At 43.5% G+C, this 24,701-nt stretch overlaps 1 protein-coding gene across 1 annotated transcript in view; it reads left to right on the forward strand.

Annotated features, from left to right (window-relative positions):
- Lonp2 (lon peptidase 2, peroxisomal) overlaps positions 1-23,986 on the forward strand; it is a 129,288-nt gene extending 105,302 nt beyond the window's left edge. The window contains exons 12-15 of the mRNA XM_045130631.1: positions 1,498-1,640; positions 18,068-18,275; positions 18,857-19,047; positions 23,569-23,986. Of these exons, the coding sequence (XP_044986566.1) occupies positions 1,498-1,640; positions 18,068-18,275; positions 18,857-19,047; positions 23,569-23,790 (764 nt within the window). The 3' untranslated portion in view covers positions 23,791-23,986. The remainder of the gene's footprint in view (positions 1-1,497; positions 1,641-18,067; positions 18,276-18,856; positions 19,048-23,568) is intronic.
- The last annotated feature ends 715 nt before the right edge of the window (positions 23,987-24,701 follow it).

A 24,701-nucleotide genomic window follows, 5' to 3' on the forward strand; every position in this document is an offset into this window, starting at 1 on the left:
CCAGTACCCACATAAAGTCAGATGCACAAAGTGATGCATGAATCTGGAGTTTGTTTTCAGTGGCTAGAGACCCTAGCACACCCATTCATTTTTTCTCTCTCTCTTTTTCTGACTCTATCTATCTCTGCAAATAAACAAAAGGAAAAAAAGAAAATGGAACATCTAGTTGGATATCGTGGTACATGTCTATGATCCCAGCATTTAGGAGGGGGTGATAGGAGGACTGTGTGTTCATGGCTGACTAACCTGAGCATATCCTATCTCAGAAAACCTAAGGAAGAGAAAGAGAGAGGGGTGGGGGAGAAAGAAAATGGGACACCTAATCAAACTCCCCTGAAGAGGAAGTTGAAAATTTGTCATAAGCCTTATTGTGTTGGTCAACAGTAAATAATCTATTGTGTTGGCCTTTTCAGTATCTGGTCTCTGAAGGACATTAGTAGGGATTAATCCAGAGTATTCAAACATCCTAAGCAAGCATACTCCCAGTAAGCTATGGCCTCAGCCCTTTTTTTTTTTTTTCTTCATTTATTTATTTTTATTTTTGAGACAGCTTCATTGAGTCGCCCAGGATGCCCTTGAACTTCTGATCCTCCTGACTCAATCTTCTGAGTACTAGATGCAGGTCTGCACCACTGGGCATGACTTCAGACTTGGGGTGGGGGGTGTTTTGGAGACAAAAGGCAACATCTCATTCTGTAGTCTAGGCTATCCTTGAACTTCCAGCAATTTTCCTACCTTAGCCTCTAAGTACTAGGATTATGGGTGAGAGCTGCTACAGCCAGCCAGACATTGTTCTTGATATAAGGATGTCAGTTGAAAAGAAGGTAAGATGGCTTGGCAGTTAAGGTGCTTGCCTGCAAAGCCAAAGGACCCAGGTTCAGTTCCCTAGTACCCACTTAAAGCCAGATGCACAAGGTGATGCATGAGTCTGGAATTTGTTTACAGTGCCTAGAGGTACTGTTGTGACCATTCTCACACGTTCTTTCACTGCCTCTTTCTCTCTCTCAAATAAATAAAAATATTAATCTTTTACAAACTTTCCTTACTGCCTGGGGGGCCATCAGTTTGACATTAATGCAAGTTATTGGGTACTTTAGCAAAATGAAGAATGAAATATAAAATTAATCAGCTTGGCAAGAAGCCCTACTGTGCCCATTCCTCCCACCTCAAAAAAAAAATTAAAATATTTTAAAAGAAACTTAATAAAACCTGAATTCAAATTAAAAATAAGGCAAGGTTGCCCCTTGTATGGAGCAGAGAGAGAGTAAGTAAGGCAAGGCAGATGAATGAGGTCATTGAAAGTAGCTGCCCCAAGGGTTCTTGGAAGACTGTCCCCCCAGCCAGCGTCACTGGTAGCAAGGTGGATGTCAGGTAAATGAATGCGTGGACGGGACTGCCCCGCTGCAGTGCACTGAGCTCCACACTGATGTTTCCTAGTGAGCTTTCAAAGCCGAAAGCATGCCTCTCAGAATATCTAAATAAGTTTTTCTCTCTTAGGCTGCAGAGAACATGTCATAGAAGATGCAAAGCCTGAATCTATCAATGACACTACCGACTTGACCCTGCCACCTGAAATGCCAATTCTGATTGATTTCCATGCTCTGAAAGATATTCTTGGACCCCCACTATATGAGATGGAGGTGATCATTCTCATTTCTTTGTTTGAATGTATGATTGAAAGAATGGGAAAAGTAAAGTTGGGGGGTTTCAGAAGCTGAAGTCAGAGCTGGAGAGATGGCTCAGCAGTTAAGGTGTTTGCCTGTGAAGCCTGAGGACCCAGGTTTGATTCTGCAGGTCCCACATAAGCCAAATGCACATGGTGGCGCATGCATCTGGAATTTGTTTGCAGTGGCTAGAAGCCCTGTCGCACCCATTCTCCCTCTCTCTCCCTCTCTCTCTCTCTCTACCTCTCTGTATCTCTCTCTCCCCCTCCCTCCTTCTCTCTGTCACTAATAAATAAATATAAATCTTAAAAAAAAAAAAAGAAAACTGGGCATGGTGGTGCACGCCTTTAATCCCAGCACTGGGGAGGCAGAGGTAGGAGGATCGCAATGAGTTCAAGGCACCCTGAGACTACAGAGTTAATTCCAGGTCAGCCTGGACCAGAGTAAGACCCTACCTCGGGAAAAAAAAAAAAAGGAGAGATTGAAGGAGAGAAGAAGCTAAAGTTAGTCTTAAAACTGGAGCGCACAGTTACATTTGAGTACTGCACAGAATACTGCCACTGTTTCAGGAATCTAGGCAGTGCTAGGCTCATTCTACTCCAGCTTCGTTTCATGAATAGTGTGTATGATTTCTTGACTTGCCTCCTTAGAAGAATTTTTCATCTTGCATGTCTGTTTGCACTAATTGAGGATCTGTGTGCTATTGAGGTCTGAGAGAGGAGGGAGGATGTCAACCTGATCCCAGGTATCTGGAAACAGGAGCCTGGCTTGAACCTCCAGCTACTGGTGCAGACCAGAAGGGTGTCTTTCACACACTGTCATTCCCCTGAGGAGAGTTCCTTTGGAGTTAAGCCACATGCTGGTCTAGTCCTGGCTCTCTCTTCCCCTTTCTCCCTTCTTATCTCATAACAGGAGACCTGAAGTACAGAACTGGGTTGAGACAGCTAATGGAAACTGGATGTAGAATGTGACTGTTGTGGGTATTATGAGACATGTTTAAGGTACTGTGACAGGTCAGTTCAAGAAAAAGCTTATTTTAAACTATTGAATTTAGGTTTATCAATACCTTTCATGTCACTCTAAGGGAAAAAGATTTGTCACTGGGCGTGATGGCACATGCCTTTAATCCCAGCACTCAGGAGGCAGAGGTAGGAAGATCACTGTGAGTTCAAGGCCACCCTGCAACTACATAGTGAATTCCAGGTCAGCCTGGGCTACAAGACCCTACCTTAATAAAAAAAAAAAAAAAAAAATCTTTTGGGGGCTGGAGAGCTGATTTAGTGGTTAAAGCACTTGCCTGTAGAGCCTGAGGACCCAGGTTCAACTCTTGAGAACCCATGTAAGCCAGATGCACAAGATGATGCATGCTCACAGGTAGCACATGAGTCTGGAATTCATTTACAGTGGCTAAGGCCCTAGTGCACCAATTTATATTCTCTTCCTCTCTCTTTCTTTCTCTCTCTCTCTCTCTCTCTCATTGAAACAATTAAAACATTTTTTTAAAATAAGTCTTTAAATTTTTTTGTTCATTTTTATTTATTTATTTGAGAGTGACAGGCAGAGAGGGAAAGAGGCAGATAGAGAGAGAGAGGATGGGCACTGCAGGGCCTCCAGCCACTGCAAATGAACTCCAGACGCATGCGCCCCCTTATGCATCTGGCTAACGTAGGTCCTGGGGAATCGAGCCACGAACCAGGGTCCTTAGGCTTCACAGGCAAGCACATAACCACTAAGCCATCTCTCCAGTCCCTAAAAATAAGTCTTTTAAGGCTGGGCATGGTGGTGCATGCCTTTAATCCCAGCACTCGGAAGGCTGAGATAGAAAAATCACCATGAGTTCAAGGCCAGCCTGTAGCTACAGAGTAAATTTGAGGTCAGCCTGGGATAGAGTGAGGCCTTACCTGGACCAAATCACACATAAAGCCTGGTGTGGTGGCACACACCTTTAGTCCCAGCACTTGGGAGGCTAAGGTAGGAGAAATACCCTGAGTCCAAAGCCAGCCTGAGACTACAGAGTGAGTTTCAGGTAAGCCTAGGCTAGAGTGAGACCCTACCTCGAAAAAAACTATTCATAAAGCATTCTGTTCTACTGTTTAAAATCATTACTAGTGGCAAAGATATTCCTCAACTTCTTATAACCTAGGGGAGAAGAACTAGTCCTCAGACCCATCTGGTTCCTGTATTTAAGATTTAAACTGCTTAAGGCACCTGCCTGCAAAGCCTAACAACCTGGGTTTGATTCCCCAGTACCCATATAAAGCCAGATACACAAAGTGGCACATGCATCTGGAGTTCTTTTGCAGTGGCTAGAGGCCTTTGTGCACCCATTCTCTCTCTCTTTCCTTGAAAATAAATAAAAATATTTTAAAAATAAATGTTGGAACTGGGGAAATGGCTTAGCGGTCACGGCATTTGCCTGTGAAGCCTAAGAACCCGGGTTCAATTCCCCAGGACTCACATAACCCAGATGCACAAGGGGACACATAATGTCTGTAGTTTGTTTGCAGTGGCTAGAGGCCCTGGTATGCCTGTTCTCTCTTTCTGTCTCTTTCTCTCTCATAAATAAATAAATTTAATTTAATTTTAAAAAAAAAGATTTAAACTGCCTATTAAAGTAGATCAGCCTCTCTCCAACATCCTTAATTACAAGAGTAGAACTTGTTTGCTCCTGGTACTAAATCTGGACTTGAACAATACATTATATTGTTTTGGTTGTATAGATTCTTAAGCTTCCATAGATTTTAATTTTGAAGTGTTCAGAGAGATTGGGCAAAACTTGTTTGAGAAAAAAAGCAAGACTTACCTTCTTACTCGGATAGAGTCAGTGATCTTGTGAGTAACGATACATGCAGGCTCTGACCCCTACATGTCCCAGGCCTTCCAGAAATAGTACATTCCAGCAGTTGTTTGAAAATTTTAACTCTATTAAAATAGAAGAGTAATGCCTGTTTCTGCTATATCAGCTCTTTCCTCCCAGGTGTCTCTGCTGTTGTTAGGCTTGGAAGCATTGTTGACATTCCAGGAGCACTGGCAAAGAAAGAACCAGAAGAACAAAAATGAGAAGTGCTTATTTATAGACATGGCTTAACCGCGAATGTCATTTTAATTTCCTCACGGCATCTTAGCTACTACATGTGAATCAATGTTAATCCCAAGGAAGATCCAGTGGCCCCTCTGTATGCAGGGCTTTCAATCTCTGCCTGTAATGGTCTCATGACCGTTAGTCCCAGATTACTTAGCCATACTCTACCTCAGTGTTCAATATGTAAAATTAAGATTTATGGTTATCTCTTTACTTGGCAATAATGAGGATTGAACATAGGCTTCATGTACATGTGTCCTAGTCCTCTTTTTTTTCTTTTTTGTTTTGTTTAGTATTTTTTTTATCTTTTTTTAAATTTATTTGAGAGAAAGGGGGGCAGATAGAATGGGTGCACCAGTTCTTCTAACCACTGCAAATGAATTCCAGATGCATGTGCCACCTTGTGCGTCTGGCTTACATGGGTACTGGGGAATCGAACCCAGGTCCTTAGGCTTTGCAGACAAGTGCCTTGGCTGCTAAGCCATTTCTCCAGCCCTTGTTTTTGTTTTTATGAGATCAGGTTTCACTCTAGCCCAGGTTGACCTAGAATTCACTCTGATTCACGGTGATCCTCCAACCTTTGCCACCTAATTCTGGGGTTAAAGGCGTGTGCCACCATGCCCAGCTCCCTAGTCCTCTTTTCACTTTTCATTTTGAGACATGGTCTCACCAAGTTATCTATGCTGGCCTTAAACTTTGTCTCTTTGTTTTGTTTTATTTTTGAGTCTGTTTCACTGTAGTACACACTTACCTGGAACTCACTATAACCCAGACTGTCCTCAAGCTCATGGTGATCCTCCTACCTCAGCCTCCAGAATGCTAGGATTAAAGGCATGTCCCATCACACCCAGCTTTTAACATTCAATGGTCCTGCCTCAGCCTCCTAAGTAGCTATTGTTACACATTGGTGAGTCCATGCCCAGCTAAAACATTTCTTTATTTTTAGTCTCCATGAGGTCAACTGTATCATGGAGTCTTCCCCTTTACACTCAGGGAAAATTTTTTTTTTTTCTCATTCATTCATTTATTCCATAGGCAATGTGAGAGGCACACTCAAGGAAAAGGTCATATGGAATCCAACCCTCACATTCCAAGATTATTAGACTATTATTATTCCCTGTACAATTATATCACTAATAACATTTCATATTCTATCTGATCACTATGTTCATATGAAAATATCATGTTGCTTGGCATATAGTTCAGTAATAGTACCGGGCCCTGGGTTTGATCCCTAGCCCTACAAAATAAAATGGAATGCTTGTTTCTTTCTGGCTTCAAGAAATTCATAGTTGGAAACTGCTTTACCACCAAGAACTGTTATATTAACTTCTTCTACATATGTTTATCAGAACATCCATTAAGCATGATGATCAAGACCCAAGTGATAAAGACATAAAATGTATGTCCTGTCTTCAAGATACTGACCATTCAGAATGGACTATGAAACAGCAAATAAAGGGCTGGAGATGCCTCAGCAGTAAGGTGCTTGCCTGCAAAACCTAATGACCCAGGTTCAACTCTCAGGGAAAATTTTTAGAGTTTAAATGGGTTGAATATGAGATTCATGCCTGTAACCATAGCACAGAGGAGAAGGAAGTAAAAAGACTGTGAGTTAAGACCAACCTGAGTTATATATAGTGAAGCCCTGTCTCAAAAGGAGGAGAGAGCTGGATGTGCTGGCACATGCCTTTAATCTCAGCACTCAGGAGACAGAGGTGGGAGGATCACCGTGAGTTTGAGGCTACCCTGAGACTACTTAGTCAATTCCAGGTCAACTTGGGCTACAGTGAGACTCTACCTCAAAAAAAAAAAAAAAAAAATTCAAAAGGAGGGGAGATGCTGGGTGTGGTGGTGCACGCCTTTGATCTCAGCATTTGGGAAGCAGAGGTAGGAGGATCACTGTGAGTTTCAGGCCATCCTGAGACTACATAGTGAATTCCAGGTGAAACTGGGCTAGAGTGAAACCCTACCTCAAAGAAAAAAAGAGAGAGAGAGAGAGAGAGAGAGAGAGAGAGAGAGAGAGGGAAGAAGGAAGGAGAAAAAGATTAAATGGATCAAATTCATATAAGTCATGATCAGTAGAATCAAAATTCACACTCAGGTTAGGTGGCTCCAAACCCAGTATTTTTTCTAGTTTCTACAGTGTCCTACCCAACCAAGAGAGGTCTTGCCACAAAATACAATGGCAGTGGTGTATGACAGTTAATTTTAAAAAAGGGGGGTGGGGACTGGAGAGGTGGCTTAGCGGTTAAGCACTTGCCTGTGAAGCCTAAGAACTCCAGTTCAAGGCTTGATTTCCCCAGTACCCACGTAAGCCAGATGCACAAAGTGGCACATATACCTGGAGTTCATGTGCAGTGGCTGGAGGCCCGGGTGTGCCCATTTTCTCTCTCTCTCTCTCTCTCTCTGTAATTCTCAAATCAATAAAAATAAATAAATAAAAAGTCATCTGGGGCTGGAGAGACAGCTCAGTGATTAAAAATAAACCTGCTAGCTTAGGTTCAAATTCCCCAATACCCACTTAAAATCAGATGCACAAAGTGGTACATGTGTCTGGAGTTCATTTGCAGTGGCAAAAGGCCCTCCTGTGCCAGTATACAAATATTCATATTGTCTCTGTCTCTCTTTCTCTCCTTCTCTCTCTATCTCTGTCTCACACACATATACACACTGTCTCCCTTTCTCTCTCATTGCAAATAAATATTTAAAACAATTTTTTCTTTTCAAAATTCTTAATTAACAACTTCCATGATTGTAAACTATGTCCCATGGTAATGCCCTCCCTCTCCCCACTTTCCCTTTGAAATGCCACACTCCATCATATCCCCTTTCCCTCACAATCTCTCTTTTATTTTGATGTCATCATCTTTTCCTCCTGTTATAATGGTCTTGTGTAGGTAGTGTCAGGCACTGTGAAGACATGGATATCCAGGCCATTTTGTGTCTGGAGGAGCACATTGTAAGGAGTCCTACCCTTTCTTTGGCTCTTATATTCTTTCCACTACCTCTGCCACAATAGACCCTGAGCCTTGGAAGGTGTAGTAGAGATGTTGAAGTGCTGAGCACTCCTCTGTCATATCTTCTCAGTACCATGGTGCCTTCTGAGTCATCCCAAGTTCATTGCCATCTGAAAAGAGAAGCTTCTGTAACCAAAAGGGAGAGTAGCATTAATATATGGGTATGAACATTAAGAAAAGTACTTACTGGGCAGTTTGGTGAGCATAGTATATACATTTAGCCAGACACCAGTAGACATTACACCCCTAGGGCTCATAACTACCCCTGTTGTAGGTTTTCAGTATCAGGGATATATTCCCTTCCATGGGGCAGGCCTCCAGTCCAATTAGAGGGTAGTTGGTTTCCTCCATAACAGACGTGCCACTATTGCACACGCTGGCTCATTTGGCCTGCCTGGCCAAATATAAGGCTTGCAGTGTCCACTATTGAGTATCTTCACTTGTGATTTCTCTCTCTCCCACTTAACTGCATGTAGCATAGCTTTTTCCAGCTTTCTGTCAGCTGGTCTACATGGAGGAGGTTTTTAGCTCAGCTCCAGCAGGATTTCTCAGTGACCTTGCAGCCCAAGTATGTGGAGTCTTCAACAATAGGGTCTTACCATCTATTCCTGGTAAGAAACCAAGGGCCTCAGCAATGGCCTGTAATGTTCTGGGGGTATCAGGGTCCTCCCTGTCCAACAACTCACTGGAAGGTACCCCATCCCTGGCTGAAATTTTTCTAGTGACAATTTATGGCTCCTATGGGTTCCCTTGTCCAGAAAAGTAGGTTTCCATATGACTTGTTTATATCCTCTTAGATTTTGATTAGCCCTCCCTCTACCTTTCCTTTACGCAGTCTCTTCCCCTGACCCCACTTAGGCCTTTCCACCCCATTAATCTGTTCTATTTACATATATATAACACCATCCTGTCAAGTCTCCCCCTCCCCTTTCTATTCCCTTTACATCTCCTTTTTAGCTTACTGGCCTCTGCTACTGAGTTTTCTTCCTACTCACATAGAAGTCCAAAAGGTCATATCTGCTTTCCATTAGATTTTTTTTTTTTTTTTGAGGTAGGGTATCACTCTAGCCCAGGCCGACCTGCAACTCACACTGTACTTCCAGGCTAGCCTCGAACTCACAACGATCCTCCTACCTCTGCCTCCCCAGTGCTGGGATTAAAGGTGTGTGCCACCACACCCAGCTCCATTAGATTTATTCCCATTGAACTCTTACCAGCTATATAGCCTTCAGTTTTGGAAAGTGAGCTGTTAGGGTGCATTTCCTGGCCAGTTGTGTGTTTGTTTGGCATCAGCACTGAGGAAGACCTTCTACACAGGACGTATCATTTAGTCCTCCTTCATGGAGTCTGTCCAGTGACAGAGAAGGAAGAAGGCTTAGAGTATTTAAATAAGTTTTCAGAAAGCACAGCTGATGCCTGTTTGAGATTTTGTTCCAGGTCTGACTGACTCCAAAGCATGTGTCCTGTTTATTATATTATAGAGTAGCAGAGGCACACCTGAGTAAGCCCTTTGTGTTCTGCAGGGAGGTCACACTGACCAGACACATCTTATCTCCCCCATCTCCATTTTTATCCTTTGCAAAAAAGGTCTCACTGTGTAGCCCAGGCTAGCTTCAAATTCACAATCTTTTTGCCTCTACTTCCTGCAGGCTACGGCTAATGTCAGACCCTGGCTGTCCTGTGTTCTTTCTTAACCTGAAGAGAGACATTCTGGGGTTGTGGAGGGATGGCTTAGAAGTTAAGGCATTTGCCTGCAAAGCCAAAGGACGCAGGTTCGATTTCCCAGGACCCACATTAGCCAAATGCACAAGGGGGCGCAAGCGTCTGGACTTCATTTGCAGTGGCTTGAGGCCCTGATGTACCCATTCTCTCTCACTCCTTCTTTCTCTGTCAAATAAATAAATATAAAATATTTTAAAAGTTTAAAAAAAGAGAGACATTCTGGTAAAAATACCAGAATTCATGTTAAAATATTCCCGAGAGGCTATAAGATACCTTATATTATTAAAATGTGTGGATGTCCCATGAAAATAAGAATTTTGGGTCTGTCATTTCTTCTAGTAGCTAAGTATTAGGACCTTACATGTGCTTCTAACACCATGGTAGTAGTAAACAGGCAAAGTATGAAAATAAATAAGGAAAACATAAACAACTTTACAGTTATAAATTGAGATTGGTGCTATAAAAGAAGCAAACAGTATGATACTGAGAAAGGGAGTCACTCATCTAGCTAATGCAAGACAATACTTTAAGGGTAGACTTCACAGAGGTAGAGTTGCTGATGGAGTGTATGGAAATGACTGATACACTTCTCAGTCCTCACAAGTTTCTGGCTACAGTTATAGTATATCTGCATGGTAATTGCATTTATTGGATGGGGGAGACTGCTAGGGATAAGGGCTGCAAAGAAAATGAAGCTCTTGTGAGCCTGTTAAGTTGGAAGTATCTGAATGTAGGCATGCTAACAGTAGACTAATGTCAGGAGGGAGAGCTCAGAAGTAGATAAGAGTTATACAGCTCTCAGAAGTGATGGCTACTTGAGGCCCCAAACGCCTTTGAAAACGTATATGTTGAGAGAGTAGGTAGCACAGGAGCAAGCCCTGACCATTGCAGTTCCTTGGGGATCATGTAGAGGAAGAGGGCCCATCAAAAACAAAAGGAAGGGCTGGAAAGATGGCTTAGCGGTTAAGCGCTTGCCTGTGAAGCCTAAGGACCCCGGTTCGAGGCTCGGTTCCCCAGGACCCACGTTAGCCAGATGCACAAGGGGGCACACGCGTCTGGAGTTCGTTTGCAGTGGCTGGAAGCCCTGGCGCACCCATTCTCCCTCTCTCTCTCTCTCTCTCTCTCTCTCTCTCTGTCGCTCTCAAATAAATAAATAAAAATAAACAAAAATATATTTTAAAAAAACAAAACAAAAGGAAAAAGAGACAGAAGAAGAACCATGCCAGCATGGAAGACAAAAACAAGAAGGCTCTGCTGCCACTGAGCAGGGCAGAGGGAGGCGGGGGAGACATCAGACTTCACTGTTGAGAGATCAGAGAAGAGAAGTCCCGAAAAATCACATTAGTATTGTTGCAGGGAGGTAAGAGAACCAAATTAGGGTGCAGGCAGTTCATAGAAAGTTTGCCTGTGAATGGCTGCCGAGAAATGAAGTGGCTGGGTATCAGAGGGAGAGAGCTTTCAGGACAGTGGGGTCATGGCTGGTGAGCCAGGGAGCAGGGCTTATATTGGAGGGAGACTGCCACAAGAATAAAGCCAGAGGGGTGAGTCAGCCAGAAACCTGACCTATGGCAGACAAAGAACACCTACCCTTTGTAGCCTTAGGCATTTATGATTAAGCCTCCTACTTAGTCACCCCACCCCAGATGGTGGAGCCTTTGAGAGGTGGAGCCTCGCTGGAGGAAGCATGTCACTGGGACAGGCCTTGAGGTTGATTAGTCTAGCCCCCTGGATGTTCAGAGCCCCAAAGCAAGGGAAATGGGGTCTGTACTGGACATGGTGGCACACACCTTTAATCCCAGCACTTGGGAGGCTGAGGTAGAAGGATCATCATGAATTCAAAGCTAGCATGAACTGTAGAGTGAATTCCAGGTCAGCCTGGGCCTGACTTCAAAAGATAAACAAAAGCATTTGGGTCATCCTGCAAGTGCTGTAAGTAGCTAAGTTCAGCCCTTCCCCCACAGCCTGAGGGACCTGTTTGAGGTATGGGACTTATTCTCATTGTGCCCTGTTTGTCTATTTTCTCTGTTTGGGGAAAAATTCTGGGTTTTCTGCCTCATGGAGACTACATGTAAAAAGTAGGTCAGCAAAGGAAATTAGCCTGCCTTTGTGGGTTTGGTAGTGCTAAACATCAGCAACCTCAAAGTGGCAAAATACCAGTATACCTGATTGGGGACAGGATTCTGTCATGTGATTATTCCTGACTTCATTCATGTTTCTGGATAGTCCCCATCCTAGTGTAAGAGCCTCTATGTTGGTTTCTGGCTATGTATGTAAAGAGCACATATCTAATTAGGATTACTTCTCTCAGAGACCAGTCAAGAAGAACGTAGGCATGTGGATGATTAAAGCATCTCGAGGTGAGTCTCCCGAGGGAACCTGTCTTCATTTGTGCCTTTCTAGCCAACGGCATCAGCTGCTACCCATGGGCAAGAGTATCAACATTAACAAAATCCCCCAAAGAATCATGGTGGTCAGTTACAGCTCTGTTAAGGTCAAACTGCTGCCATGCAGCCAGCCTGAACCAGTGCCCCCATGACACTCAGTTGTGCCAAGAAAAGGCCCTATAGATAGGATCTAAGACAGCTAGTTCTCTCAGTGAGGGTCAGGCAGGACAGCGCAGCAGCTACCATATTGCTTTGAGATTGCAATAGACCTCAGCACCCTCCATGGGAGACACCCTCCCTGCCCTTCCCCTCTCCACTACTACTGAAAATCAGATATTCATATCCAGAAAATCAGATATTCGTGAAGTTGAAGCTTACAATCTCAGCACAAAGACTTTGAAGAAGTTGCCAGATGGATGGTGACTATAGTAACAGCTCTGACAAGAGCACAAAAAGTGCTGCATGAGCTATAAAAGAACCAGTTGGTGGTCACGTCGCTGCAGAGCAGACCTGTACACATACAGCAATTTGATGGTACACATTTTGCATTTAGCGTGGCAGGCACCATGTTTGTCTCTGGAAAGAAGGCCCCAAAGTGATTGTCATCTGCAGTTCTTAGCACCTGCTACCAGCCCTTCTGTTCTGAAGCCTCATTAGCCTTTTCTGCCCACCAAACCCCCACTCATGTGTTAGGAGTCAACTCAGCCTCTTATGAGAGACATTGTCCCGTCTTCCCAGATACTGACCCTTGTCTCTTAAGTGCTCTCTGCAGGCAAAAGCACTTTGTAGATTCCTCTTCTGGCCCACCGTGCTGGGCTATCATGCACTGGGGAGGCAGAGGTAGTAGGATTGCTGTGAGTTTGAGGCCATCCTGAGGCTACATAGTGAATGCCAGGGCAGTCTGGGCCAGAGTAAGACCCTGCCTTAAAAAAACAAACAACAACAGGGTTTTGAAATGATGTTGCATCACTTATTGAGGAATGTTTCATAACACGTTTGCTCTGTAATGGGGTCAAGATCTTAGGCTTGCATTAATGAACTTATGTATTTAGACTCCCATCAGTTCCAAGAGAGCAAACCATGGAAACTGGGTACTTGATCGTTCACTTTCCCACAAGAATGCTTAACCTCAGAGAACACAACACCAAGTGTAAGAATTCTTGCTCCTTTGCATTTTGAGTAATTATGATTGACCTTTACTACAGAGATCCCAGGTGTGGTTGTTACTTAGTTCTCTCCCCTGTGTGTTATAGATATATAGTCACATGTCTTGTATTAAGGTTTGTATCCGAACACTTACTATGAGCTCATCACATCTGTGTCTGTACTACCACACCCTTCCAGTTAATAGTCTCCCAGTCTCTTCTGCCTAGAGTACCAATACTCTCCAGCAGATGGTGGGTGTTGGAAAACTGGTCTTGTTTCTTGAAGCAACATAAACTTCTATAAGAATCTTACCACTGCTGCTTTGGGAATCGTTTTGATATTGTTTGGCAAACAAGTTTAAAAAAAATTTTTTTATTTATTTGCAAGCAGAGAGAAAGAAAGAGAATGGGCACTCCAGGGCCTCTAGCCACTATAAACAAGCTCCAGATGCATGTGCCACTTTGTGCATCTAGCTTTATGTGGGTACTGGTGAATCAAACTTGGGTCACTAGATTTTGCAGGCAAGTAACTTAACTGCTAAGCTATCTCTCCAGCCTTGACAAACAATTTTTCAAGATTCTACTGAAAAAAAAATAAATTCCCGGCCAGCATGGTGGCGCACGTCTTTAATCCCAGCACTTGGGAGGCAGAGGTAGGAGAATTGCTGTGAGTTCAAGGCCACCTGAGATTACATAGTGAATTCTGGGTCAGTATGGGATAAAATGAGACCCTACCTCAAGAAAAACAAAAGAAGAAAAGAGGAAATAATTTTTCCTTTGTGTTACAGTTAACATAATTGTATCAATAGCTTTTTTTGTTTTGTTTTGTTTTTCCCCAAACTAGGGTCTCATTCCAGCCCAAGCTGTGGCACATGTGTCAGCTCAACTGGAGCTGACTTGCCTTCCAAGTCTCTAATCTACTTAGGAAGTGAATTAGCATTAAAAGGTTTACGTAGCTTTTAAAGTAGCTTCAAGTGTCACATATTTTTGAAGTAAAATTGAAAATCATGGTATCCATTGTACAAGTACATGAGAAGAGGAATGGACATGACCCAGCCCTCTACCTAGAAACCAGTTCACCTCTGCTGTTCCTTTGGCAGTGGAAAGTCTCAAGTCTGGGTGATTGCTCAGAGAGCTCAGAGATATGTTGTACTCAGTACCTCCATACAGTAGGCAGTTTGGAAGCTTATTGCTGTTCATCAACTGGTGCTCTGTGTTCTGTTGGCCTGTACTTACCATCAGGATCGTAAGCCCAGGAGAGCAGCTTGTTCAGTTACAGTGGCACTCAGGCAGCACAGTTCTCTCCAGCCGTCCAGGGAAAGGAAAGAGTTCAGGATGTCAGTAAGGAGTGTGCTACAGTGTCTTTCTGTAGAGACAAACAAAATAGGCCATGTGAGAGCTATAGCTCCTGGATGTGTACTACAGTGTCTCTCTGTGGAGACAGAGAAAATAGGCTGTGAGAGCTACAGCTCCTGGATGTGTGTTACAGTGTCTTTCTGTGGAGACAGAGAAAATAGGCTGTGAGAGAGCTACAGCTCCTGGATGTTTGTTATAGTGTCTCTCGGTGGAAACAGAGAAAATAGGCTGTGAGAGCTACAGCTCCTGGTGTGTGTTACAGTGTCTTTCTGTGGAGACAGAGAAAATAGGCTGTGAGAGACCTACAGCTCCTGGATGTTTGTTATAGTGTCTCTCGGTGGAAACAGAGAAAATAGGCTGTGAGAGCTACAGCTCCTGGTGTGTGTTACACAGTCTCTCTGTGGAGACAGAGAAAATAGGCCGTGAGAGAGCTACAGCTCCTGGTGTGTGTTACAGTGTCTCTCTGTGGAGACAGAGAAAATAGGCCATGAGAGCTACAGCTCCTGGATGTGTGTTACACAGTCTCTCTGTGGAGACAGAGAAAATAGGCCGTGAGAGAGCTACAGCTCCTGGTGTGTGCTACAGTGTCTCTCTGTGGAGACAGAGAAAATAGGCCGTGAGAGCTACAGCTTCTGGTGTGTGTTACAGTGTCTTTCTGTGGAGACAGAGAAAATAGGCTGTGAGAGCTACAGCTCCTGGTGTGTGCTACAGTGTCTTTCAGTGGAGACAGAGAAAATAGGCTGTGAGAGAGCTACAGCTCCTGGTGTGTGTTACAGTGTCTTTCTGTGGAGACAGAGAAAATAGGCTGTGAGAGAGCTACAGCTCCTGGTGTGTGTTACAGTGTCTTTCTGTGGTGACAGAGAAAATAGGCTGTGAGAGCTACAGCTCCTGGATGTGTGCTACAGTGTCTTTCAGTGGAGACAGAGAAAATAGGCTGTGAGAGAGCTACAGCTCCTGGATGTGTGTTACAGTGTCTCTCTGTGGAGACAGAGAAAATAGGCTGTGAGAGCTACAGCTCCTGGTGTGTGCTACAGTATCTCTGTGGAGACAGAGAAAATAGGCTGTGAGAGCTACAGCTCCTGGATGTGTGCTACAGTGTCTCTCTGTGGAGACAGAGAAAATAGGCTGTGAGAGCTACAGCTCCTGGATGTGTGCTACAGTTATCTTTCTGTGGAGACAGAGAAAATAGGCTGTGAGAGAGCTGCAGCTCCTGGATGTGTGTTACAGTGTCTTTCTGTGGAGACAGAGAAAATAGGCCGTGAGAGCTACAGATCCTGGATGTGTGCTACAGTATCTCTCTGTGGAGACAGAGAAAATAGGGTGTGAGAGCTACAGCTCCTGGTGTGTGTTACAGTGTCTTTCTGTGGAGACAGAGAAAATAGGCTGTGAGAGCTACAGCTCCTGGATGTGTGCTACAATGTCTTTCTGTGGAGACAGAGAAAATAAGCTGTGAGAGCTACAGCTCCTGGATGTGTGTTACAGTGTCTTTCTGTGGAGACAGAGAAAATAGGCTGTGAGAGAGCTACAGCTCCTGGATGTGTGTTACAGTGTCTCTCTGTGGAGACAGAGAAAATAGGCCGTGAGAGAGCTACAGCTCCTGGATGTGTGTTACAGTGTCTTTCTGTGGAGACAGAGAAAACAGGCTGTGAGAGAGCTACAGCTCCTGGATGTGTGCTACAGTGTCTTTCTGTGGAGACAGAGAAAACAGGCTGTGAGAGAGCTACAGCTCCTGGATGTGTGCTACAGTGTCTTTCTGTGGAGACAGAGAAAACAGGCTGTGAGAGAGCTAAAGCTCCTGGTGTGTGTTACAGTGTCTTTCTGTGGTGACAGAGAAAATAGGCTGTGAGAGCTACAGCTCCTGGATGTGTGTTATAGTGTCTCTCGGTGGAGACAGAGAAAATAGGCTGTGAGAGCTACAGCTCCTGGTGTGTGTTACACAGTCTCTCTGTGGAGACAGAGAAAATAGGCCGTGAGAGAGCTACAGCTCCTGGATGTGTGCTACAGTGTCTCTCTGTGGAGACAGAGAAAATAGGCTGTGAGAGAGCTACAGCTCCTGGTGTGTGTTACAGTGTCTTTCTGTGGAGACAGAGAAAATAGGCCGTGAGAGCTACAGCTCCTGGATGTGTGCTACAGTGTCTCTCTGTGGAGACAGAGAAAATAGGCCGTGAGAGCTACAGCTTCTGGTGTGTGTTACAGTGTCTTTCTGTGGAGACAGAGAAAATAGGCTGTGAGAGCTACAGCTCCTGGTGTGTGTTACAGTGTCTTTCTGTGGAGACAGAGAAAATAGGCCATGAGAGCTACAGCTCCTGGATGTGTGTTACACTGTCTCTCTGTGGAGACAGAGAAAATAGGCCATGAGAGAGCTACAGCTCCTGGTGTGTGTTACAGTGTCTTTCTGTGGTGACAGAGAAAATAGGCTGTGAGAGACCTACAGCTCCTGGTGTGTATTACAGTGTCTTTCTGTGGTGACAGAGAAAATAAGCTGTGAGAGCTACAGCTCCTGGATGTGTGCTACAGTGTCTTTCTGTGGAGACAGAGAAAATAGGCTGTGAGAGAGCTACAGCTCCTGGATGTGTGTTACAGTGTCTCTCTGTGGAGACAGAGAAAATAGGCCGTGAGAGAGCTACAGCTCCTGGTGTGTGTTACACTGTCTCTCTGTGGAGACAGAGAAAATAGGCTGTGAGAGCTACAGCTCCTGGATGTGTGCTACAGTGTCCTTCTGTGGAGACAGAGAAAATAGTCCATGAGAGCTGCAGCTCCTGGATGTGTGTTACAGTGTCCCTTTGTGGTGACAGAGAAAATAGGCCGTGAGAGCTACAGCTCCTGGATGTGTGCTACAGTGTCTCTCTGTGGAGACAGAGAAAATAGGCTGTGAGAGAGCTACAGCTCCTGGATGTGTGTTACAGTGTCTTTCTCTGGTGACAGAGAAAATAGGCTGTGAGAGAGCTACAGCTCCTGGATGTGTGTTACAGTGTCTCTCTGAGGAGACAGAGAAAATAGGCCGTGAGAGCTACAGCTCCTGGTGTGTGTTACAGTGTCTTTCTGTGATGACAGAGAAAATAGGCTGTGAGAGCTACAGCTCCTGGTGTGTGTTACAGTGTCTTTCTGTGATGACAGAGAAAATAGGCTGTGAGAGCTACAGCTCCTGGATGTGTGCTACAGTGTCTCTCTGTGGAGACAGAGAAAATGGGCTGTGAGAGAGCTACAGCTCCTGGTGTGTGTTACAGCGTCTTTCTGTAGAGACAGAGAAAATGGGCTGTGTAAGAGCTACAGCTCCTGGTGTGTGTTTTAGTTTAAGGGCCACTATTTACTCACATTCCTAACTACATAAAACAAAGTAAGATCCTGGAGGATGCATACATATGTAGTCTAAGAAGATATGCTGAAAATTTATGGTTTTCTTTAAATTTAGGGCACATGTAAGTAGATACAGCTCTTAAGAATCAGCTATTTGTCTGTATTTTAAGATTGAACTTGTTCTGATAAGTGCTAAAGAAATTTAAGTGTTTCTCCTGGCATAAAGCCAGACAATGGAACATATGACTCAGAATCATGTTCAGTAATAAGCACTCAGAGGCATATAGCTTAAGTCATTTATGGAAAATGCAGGCTGTTGTAGGTTAGTATGATTAAATTAATCTGAAAATAATTTGGCACATGTTGACTAACAATCATTTTCCCTCTTCTTTTCAAGGTATCTGAGCGTCTGAGCCAGCCAGGAGTTGCAATAGGTTTGGCATGGACTCCCTTAGGTGGAAAAATCATGTTCGTGGAGGCAAGTCGAATGGATGGAGAAGGCCAGTTGACGCTAACTGGCCAGCTAGGGGATGTCATGAAAGAGTCTGCCCACCTCGCCATTAGCTGGCTTCGCAGCAATGCAAAGAAATACCATCTGACTAATGGTACGTGGACTGGGCCACAGTGGGACGCCACTGTGAGGGAAGAAAGGTCCTCGGTGATGATCCAGGAAGCATCTCACAATCTGTGGCCATCATACCATTAGTCAAGTGTAGGCCTTTCATTTGAACTCCTGTGAGACCCTTGTGTCCATTTTAGGACTATCCGGCTTAGTGCCTGAACTAGAAACTAAAACAAACAATTTACTTTGTTTTAAATCATACTTCATATAGAATGAATCTGATCTTCTGGACACTCATCCCAGTTGTACTGTCCATTAATATTGTTTTGTTTACACGTGAACATGTGTGTGTATGGGTACGCCAGGGTCTCAGGCCACTGCAAACAACCCCAGATGCATGCACTGCTTTATGTCTGGTTTTACATGGATACTGGGAAAACAAGCTCTGGCCAACAGGTTTTGCATGCAAATGCCTTTAACCATGGAGTGATCATCGCAGCTTATCCATTAATATTTTTGAAGGATTCATTTATACAAAACATTCTTTTTTATGTTTGATTTTATTGGGAGGAAAAGAAAATCAGTTCGATTTTTCTACATTAAAATCTTTTCTCCTTTTTAAAGCTTTTGGAAGTTTTGATCTTCTTGACAACACAGATATCCATCTGCACTTCCCAGCTGGAGCTGTCACAAAAGATGGACCATCTGCTGGTGTTACCATAGTAACCTGTCTCGCCTCACTTTTTAGTGGGCGACTGGTACGCTCAGATGTAGCTATGACTGGAGAAATTACATTGAGAGGTCTTGTTCTTCCAGTAAGTATGGAAAAACCTATTTATATGCTTTTAATTTTTTAATTGGTATTTTCAAACTTAAATTATTAGTGGTTTGCCTTCTTTCTATGAAAACTGATTTTAAACACAATACATTAACAATTTATACCTGTAACTAGTTCATAAACTTTTGGTCAAATAAAGATAACCTGACAGTCTTCTCATTTTCTCATCACCTAAAACTTGAAGGGAAAGAAATACTAGTAATATCACAGTATACATGTATACCTGCAGCCCATTAACAGTCAGTGAGCATATTACATGTGTTTTAAAATAAGATCAATGCTTTTAAGCTCAATTTACACCTATCATCTTACAGAAATCTTAGGTTACTATAGATGATAAGACAGGAAAAAAAAATAACTTCAGCTAACAGTTAAACTAGTTTTATGTCCATGGGGTCTTGGGCACAACTGCATATTCTGAACTGCTTATAAAAATGCTGTGGTTAATGTGTAGGGCTTGAGAGAGTGTCTAGGGCTTTAAGCAACTAGTTTATTAGTACTCATCTACAATAAAATATTCACAGGTTCATAGCAAAATGGAACAAAGGGAATATTCTTTGCTCTTAAGAAAGTCTTTATATGAATTACTGGTGAGAAGTAAATATATAATTGCCAATTAAGATCCTTAAAGGAACCAGGCATGTTGAAACACACCTGAAATCCCAGCTACTCAGGAGGCTGAGGGAGGAGGATTGCATACTTGCAGTCAGTCTGGGCAGCTTAATGCAACCTGTTTCAAAGTTTAAAAGGGCTGACGGATGTTGCTCCATTGTAAAGCACTTGCCTACTGTGCATGTGAGACTCAGTCCAATGCCCAGTTCTAAAAAGCAAAACTATTTCCCCAGGTTTTGTCTTTTTTTAATTCACTCATGTAGGAAGAATGGCTCACCTCCTACTTACCTGTGCTAAATGAAATGGCAGGTGCCTTACTGACCTCCTTCAGTGTTGTGCTTTAGGAGTAAAGGGGAATAGTTCTAATACTACCAGCTGACAGTTACACCAATTTCTGGAGAGAGAGAAGTCTTCTGGTGGATAACTCAGAAGTGGAGGTAGAAATACTCTTCCCAGTAGACCCAGGATAAGGGCTAGCTTGGAGCCAGAACGTATAGGTCATGGGAGCAGGAATGAGCCATGAAACTCAACAATAAGCGATCAACTAAAAATCTGCAAAACAAGTGGGTCTCCAGGCAGATGGCCCTCACAAGGGCTTGTATGTCCCTGCTGAGTAGTACATGAGGCATGAAGGAAAGTGGTAATATTTCAAAGAAAGATCTGCAGAGGCTGGACAGTACAGTAACAGAAAATAAGACAAAGCTTTTGGATTTTCAAGTGTGGTTTTAGCATTGGCTAAAAATTATTGTGGGGAAGGGGAATACTGGAGCTAGCTCAGCCAATAAAATGCTTGCCTTGAAAACATGAGGACCTGAATTCAATCCCCAGTACCTACCTAAAAAAAACTTAAGACATACGTCTTGGACTGGGAGATGGCTTAGTGGTTAAGGTGTTTGCCTGCAAAGCCAAAGTACCCAGGTTCGATCTCCCAGGACTTATGTAAGCCAGATGCACAGGGTGGCACATGCATCTGGAGTTGTTTGCAGTAGCCGTAGGCCCTGATTCACCCATTCTCTGTCTGTCACATGTCTGTCTCTCTCTCTCTCATAAATAAAAATAAAAATATATTTAAAAAATATGCTAGGCATGGTGGTATACTATATACCTTTAATCCCAGCACTTGGGAGGCAGAGGTAGGAGGATCACCATGAGTTAAAGGCCACCCTGAAACTACAGAGTGAATTCCAGGTCATCCTGGGCTAGAGTGAAGCCCTACCTCAAAAAAACAAAAAATAAAAAGTAATAATAATAAAAAATAAACATGTCCTAATTTAATTACTATTTAATTAAAATTTATTTAGTAAACATTAAAAAACTACTTAGAAAAAAATTATAAAGTCAGCCTGACGCATTCAACATCTAACAGGAATTACAGCAAATGGGAAAATGGAATAGAACAAACTTTCAAAGAAAGAATGGAACACTTCTAGAACTGAAGTTATCTTCAGATTGAAAAGGCCTGTGTCAGCCTCTGAGTTTCTCAGACCACCAAGGTTAAAGCTCTCTCAGTGACACTGGATGTGCAGCTCAAACTCTTGAGTGAAACGATTTTAAATCTAATGTGAGCAAGGAGGCCATCTGTGTCCCTCCTGAAGAAGGTGCTCCGGAAAAAGATGACATCTGGCTGGAGGACAGTGTGCAGAAAGGCCCAGCAAGCAGCCAGTGTGACAGGAGCAGGTGGCTGGAGGTTCCGAGGCTGTCTGGAGTTGTATGTTCCCGGCAGCATGATGAGAGCTCTGATTATTAACTTGCTGTGTAGCAAAGCGACCAGACAGTATTTATTGTTCTCCACTATCAGTGGCTCTAGAACTCAGGAGAGGTCACCATGGTGCTTTTGGTTGGGGATCTGTCATTGAGATATGAAGGCTGACGGAGGTTGGAGTCACTGCTTCCACATGGGGCACTGGAGGCCCACGTCCCTACTGTGTAGCTGTGGATGTCACCTCAGACATGTTGCCTCCACGCAAGTGATCCAAGCGATCAATGCAGGCAGAAGCTTTCTTAGGATTTAGCCCTGAAAATCATGTAGAGGTACTACCAAACAATATGCTTATGATATTTTTAAAAATATTTATTACTTAGCTGGGCATGGTGGTGCATGCCTTTAATCCCAGCACTCAAGAGGCAGAGATAGGAGGATCGCTGTGAGTTCGAGGCCACCCTGAGACTCCATAGTGAATTCCAGGTCAGCCTGGGCTAAAGTGAGACCCTACCTCAAAAAAACAAAACAAAACAACAACAACAAAAAAGTACTTGAAGAAGTAAGAAAATGGGCATGTCAGGGCCTCCTACAAAGTCCAGATGCATTGCTGCTTTGAGCATCCAGAATCCAAGCAAGCCCCTTTAACCACTGAGCCATCTCTCCAGCCCACACTGTACTTCTCACAAGCAACCTGCAAAGCCAGACCCACAAGAGGTGGAAAATTAGATTCCACCCTTTGTGAAGGAACCACTGAGAGCCTATTTTAACCACCTTAGGAGCCTACTTTAGGGGGTTCTTTTTGTTAGATAGTCGTTCACTTTACACCTGTGATGAAGGAAACATCCTGAAAATACCAGGCTGTGTGAGAGCAGTGTTGTTTTATTTTTTAGGTGACTGGTAGAATCATTTATTTTTAGTTTCAAACTTTGTTTTTATTTTTTAAATATTTTATTTATTTATTTATTTATTTATTTAAGAGAAAAAGGAGGGAGGGGGAGAGACAGAAGAGAATGGGCATACCAGGGCCTTTAGCCACTGCAAATGAACTCCAGACACATGCATCTGGCTTACATGGGTACTAGGGAATCGAACCTAGATCCTTAGGCTTCGCAAGCAAGTGCCTTAACTGCTAAGCCATCCCTCCAGCCCTAATTTTTATTTCATTGCATTATGTGTGTATGTGCACATGTGCACGTGAGCATAGGCACGTGTATGCCATAGCACGTGTGTGGAAGTCAGAGGACAGTTTTGGAGTCAGTCTTCAACTACCCACCTCACTTGAAGCAGTTTCTCTGGATTCATGCCTGCCAGGAGCTCCTGGGGAATTCTCCTGTCTCCACTCCCCATCTTGCTGTCAGTGTGAGCTCACTGCAATTCTAGAAAGCCCTCCATGGCTCCCAGCTTTGTATGTTGGGACTGGGGATTGAACCTGGGTGCCCCAGCTTGAAGAGCAAATGCACTATCCACTGAGCTGTCTCCCCAGCCCCAACTTTAAAACTTTTTAATAGCATGAGACAAAATGATGCATATTAATAGGGTACCATGTCATGTTCAGTACATGGAGACACTGTACAATGCTTAAATCAGGTTCAACATGGTGACAGTTTTCAAAATAGTTTCTTCTGGCTAGGAACAATATGATCCAGATTACATAATACTCTTTCAAAATCAACCTAAAGGATTGTTGTGATTATGAAACTGAATGTTGACCTCAACAGTAAGATCAGTTTTTGCTAGTAGACGATAAGGACATACCAATCAAAAATTCAGAATTTTCACTTATTGAAGATTTAATTAAGAAAATTGGGGGCTGGAGGGATGGCTTAGCAATAAAGGCATTGCCTGCAAAGCCAAAGGACCCAGGTTTGATTCCCCAGGATCCATGTTTGCCAGATGCACAAGGGGGCACGCACACGCATCTGGAGTTCATTTGCAGTGGCTAGAGGCCCTGGCATGCCCATTTTCTCTCTCTCCCCCTCTTTCTCTGTCAAATAAATAAATAAATAAAATTTTTTTGAAAAAATTGGATTACCATTTACTAATCCCATTTGTCACTCTGCCAGCTCACACTAGAACAGCCAAGGTTTTATGGGTTAGATGTCTTAAGTTAGAGGCAAGTGAGTTCAGGGAGTGGAAGGTGGGCCAAGGTGTGATCATACCCTGACGACTCTCTTCTCCCCATAGGTAGGAGGGATCAAAGACAAAGTGCTGGCTGCACACCGCGCAGGACTAAAGCAGGTCATCATTCCTCAGAGGAACGAGAAGGACCTGGAAGAAATCCCCAGCAATGTGCGACAGGATCTAAGTTTTGTCACAGCAAGCTGCCTGGATGAGGTTCTGAACGCAGCTTTTGACGGTGGCTTTGCTGTCAAGACCAGACCTGGCCTCGTCAATAGCAAACTGTAGGCCCAAACCTCAGTCAAGTAGAACTTACATTATGAAGTGCCAAGGGACTGACAAGACTGCTTTTAGTTACCAGTTGGAGTAAGCAAAATGTCCCTAGTTAATGGACATAATCAACAGAGTAATGAGCCTCAACTAGTTACTAGTGTTTATTGCAAAAATGTTGATTAAGTAAATTAATAAAATTGGAATTCTTGTCTCCAGTGGGATCATTAGTGTTCCCGGGAAGATGCAGAATAGAGGGTCTCTGTGGTCCTCACAGAACTTGCTAGAAATCTAAATCCTCAGGCCTACTGCAGGCTTGAATCAAACTCTAGGGGGTGGAACGTGGCTGTAAGGAGCACTCATGTGCTTTGGATACACGTCTAGTTCAAGAACTGTTGGTCTAAGACTCTTAACCTCAGGAGTCACCTGTAGACTTTATTGGATCTGAAACCAATCATATAGAAGGGGGATGAACAAATAAGAAAACGTAGCCAACTATCTGTCCTTGGGTTTAAGTTAAAGGAGGCAAAGATGAGGCCTATACAGGGTACCTCTTATGCTGTTTAAGATGTAGTCATTTTCACTTGGCTATCTATCTGGTTACCCTCCACCCCCGGGAATGTTGCTATAAACTGTGTGTGGTAGTTTGAATATGGAGTTACCCCACCCTCTTAATCTCATGTATTGTGATTAAGCCTCACACTTAATCCTCAGCTTGTGGTCCCTTGCCGGAAGAGGTCTCAACTGGGGGCAGACCTTGATGTTTGTTAGTGTAGCTCTACTGGGTATTCATAGCCTGTTCACTCTTGCTTCCTCCTATCTGATGTGACAATATCTGACACTCTGGCTGTCTTGCCATACTTTCCACATCAATTATAAGTGAAATGATAAGCAGAAACAAACCCTGTATTAAAGCTGCTGTGGTCAGG

This window comes from Jaculus jaculus, chromosome 1 (assembly GCF_020740685.1).
Source record: "Jaculus jaculus isolate mJacJac1 chromosome 1, mJacJac1.mat.Y.cur, whole genome shotgun sequence".
Classification (NCBI taxonomy): domain Eukaryota; kingdom Metazoa; phylum Chordata; class Mammalia; order Rodentia; family Dipodidae; genus Jaculus; species Jaculus jaculus.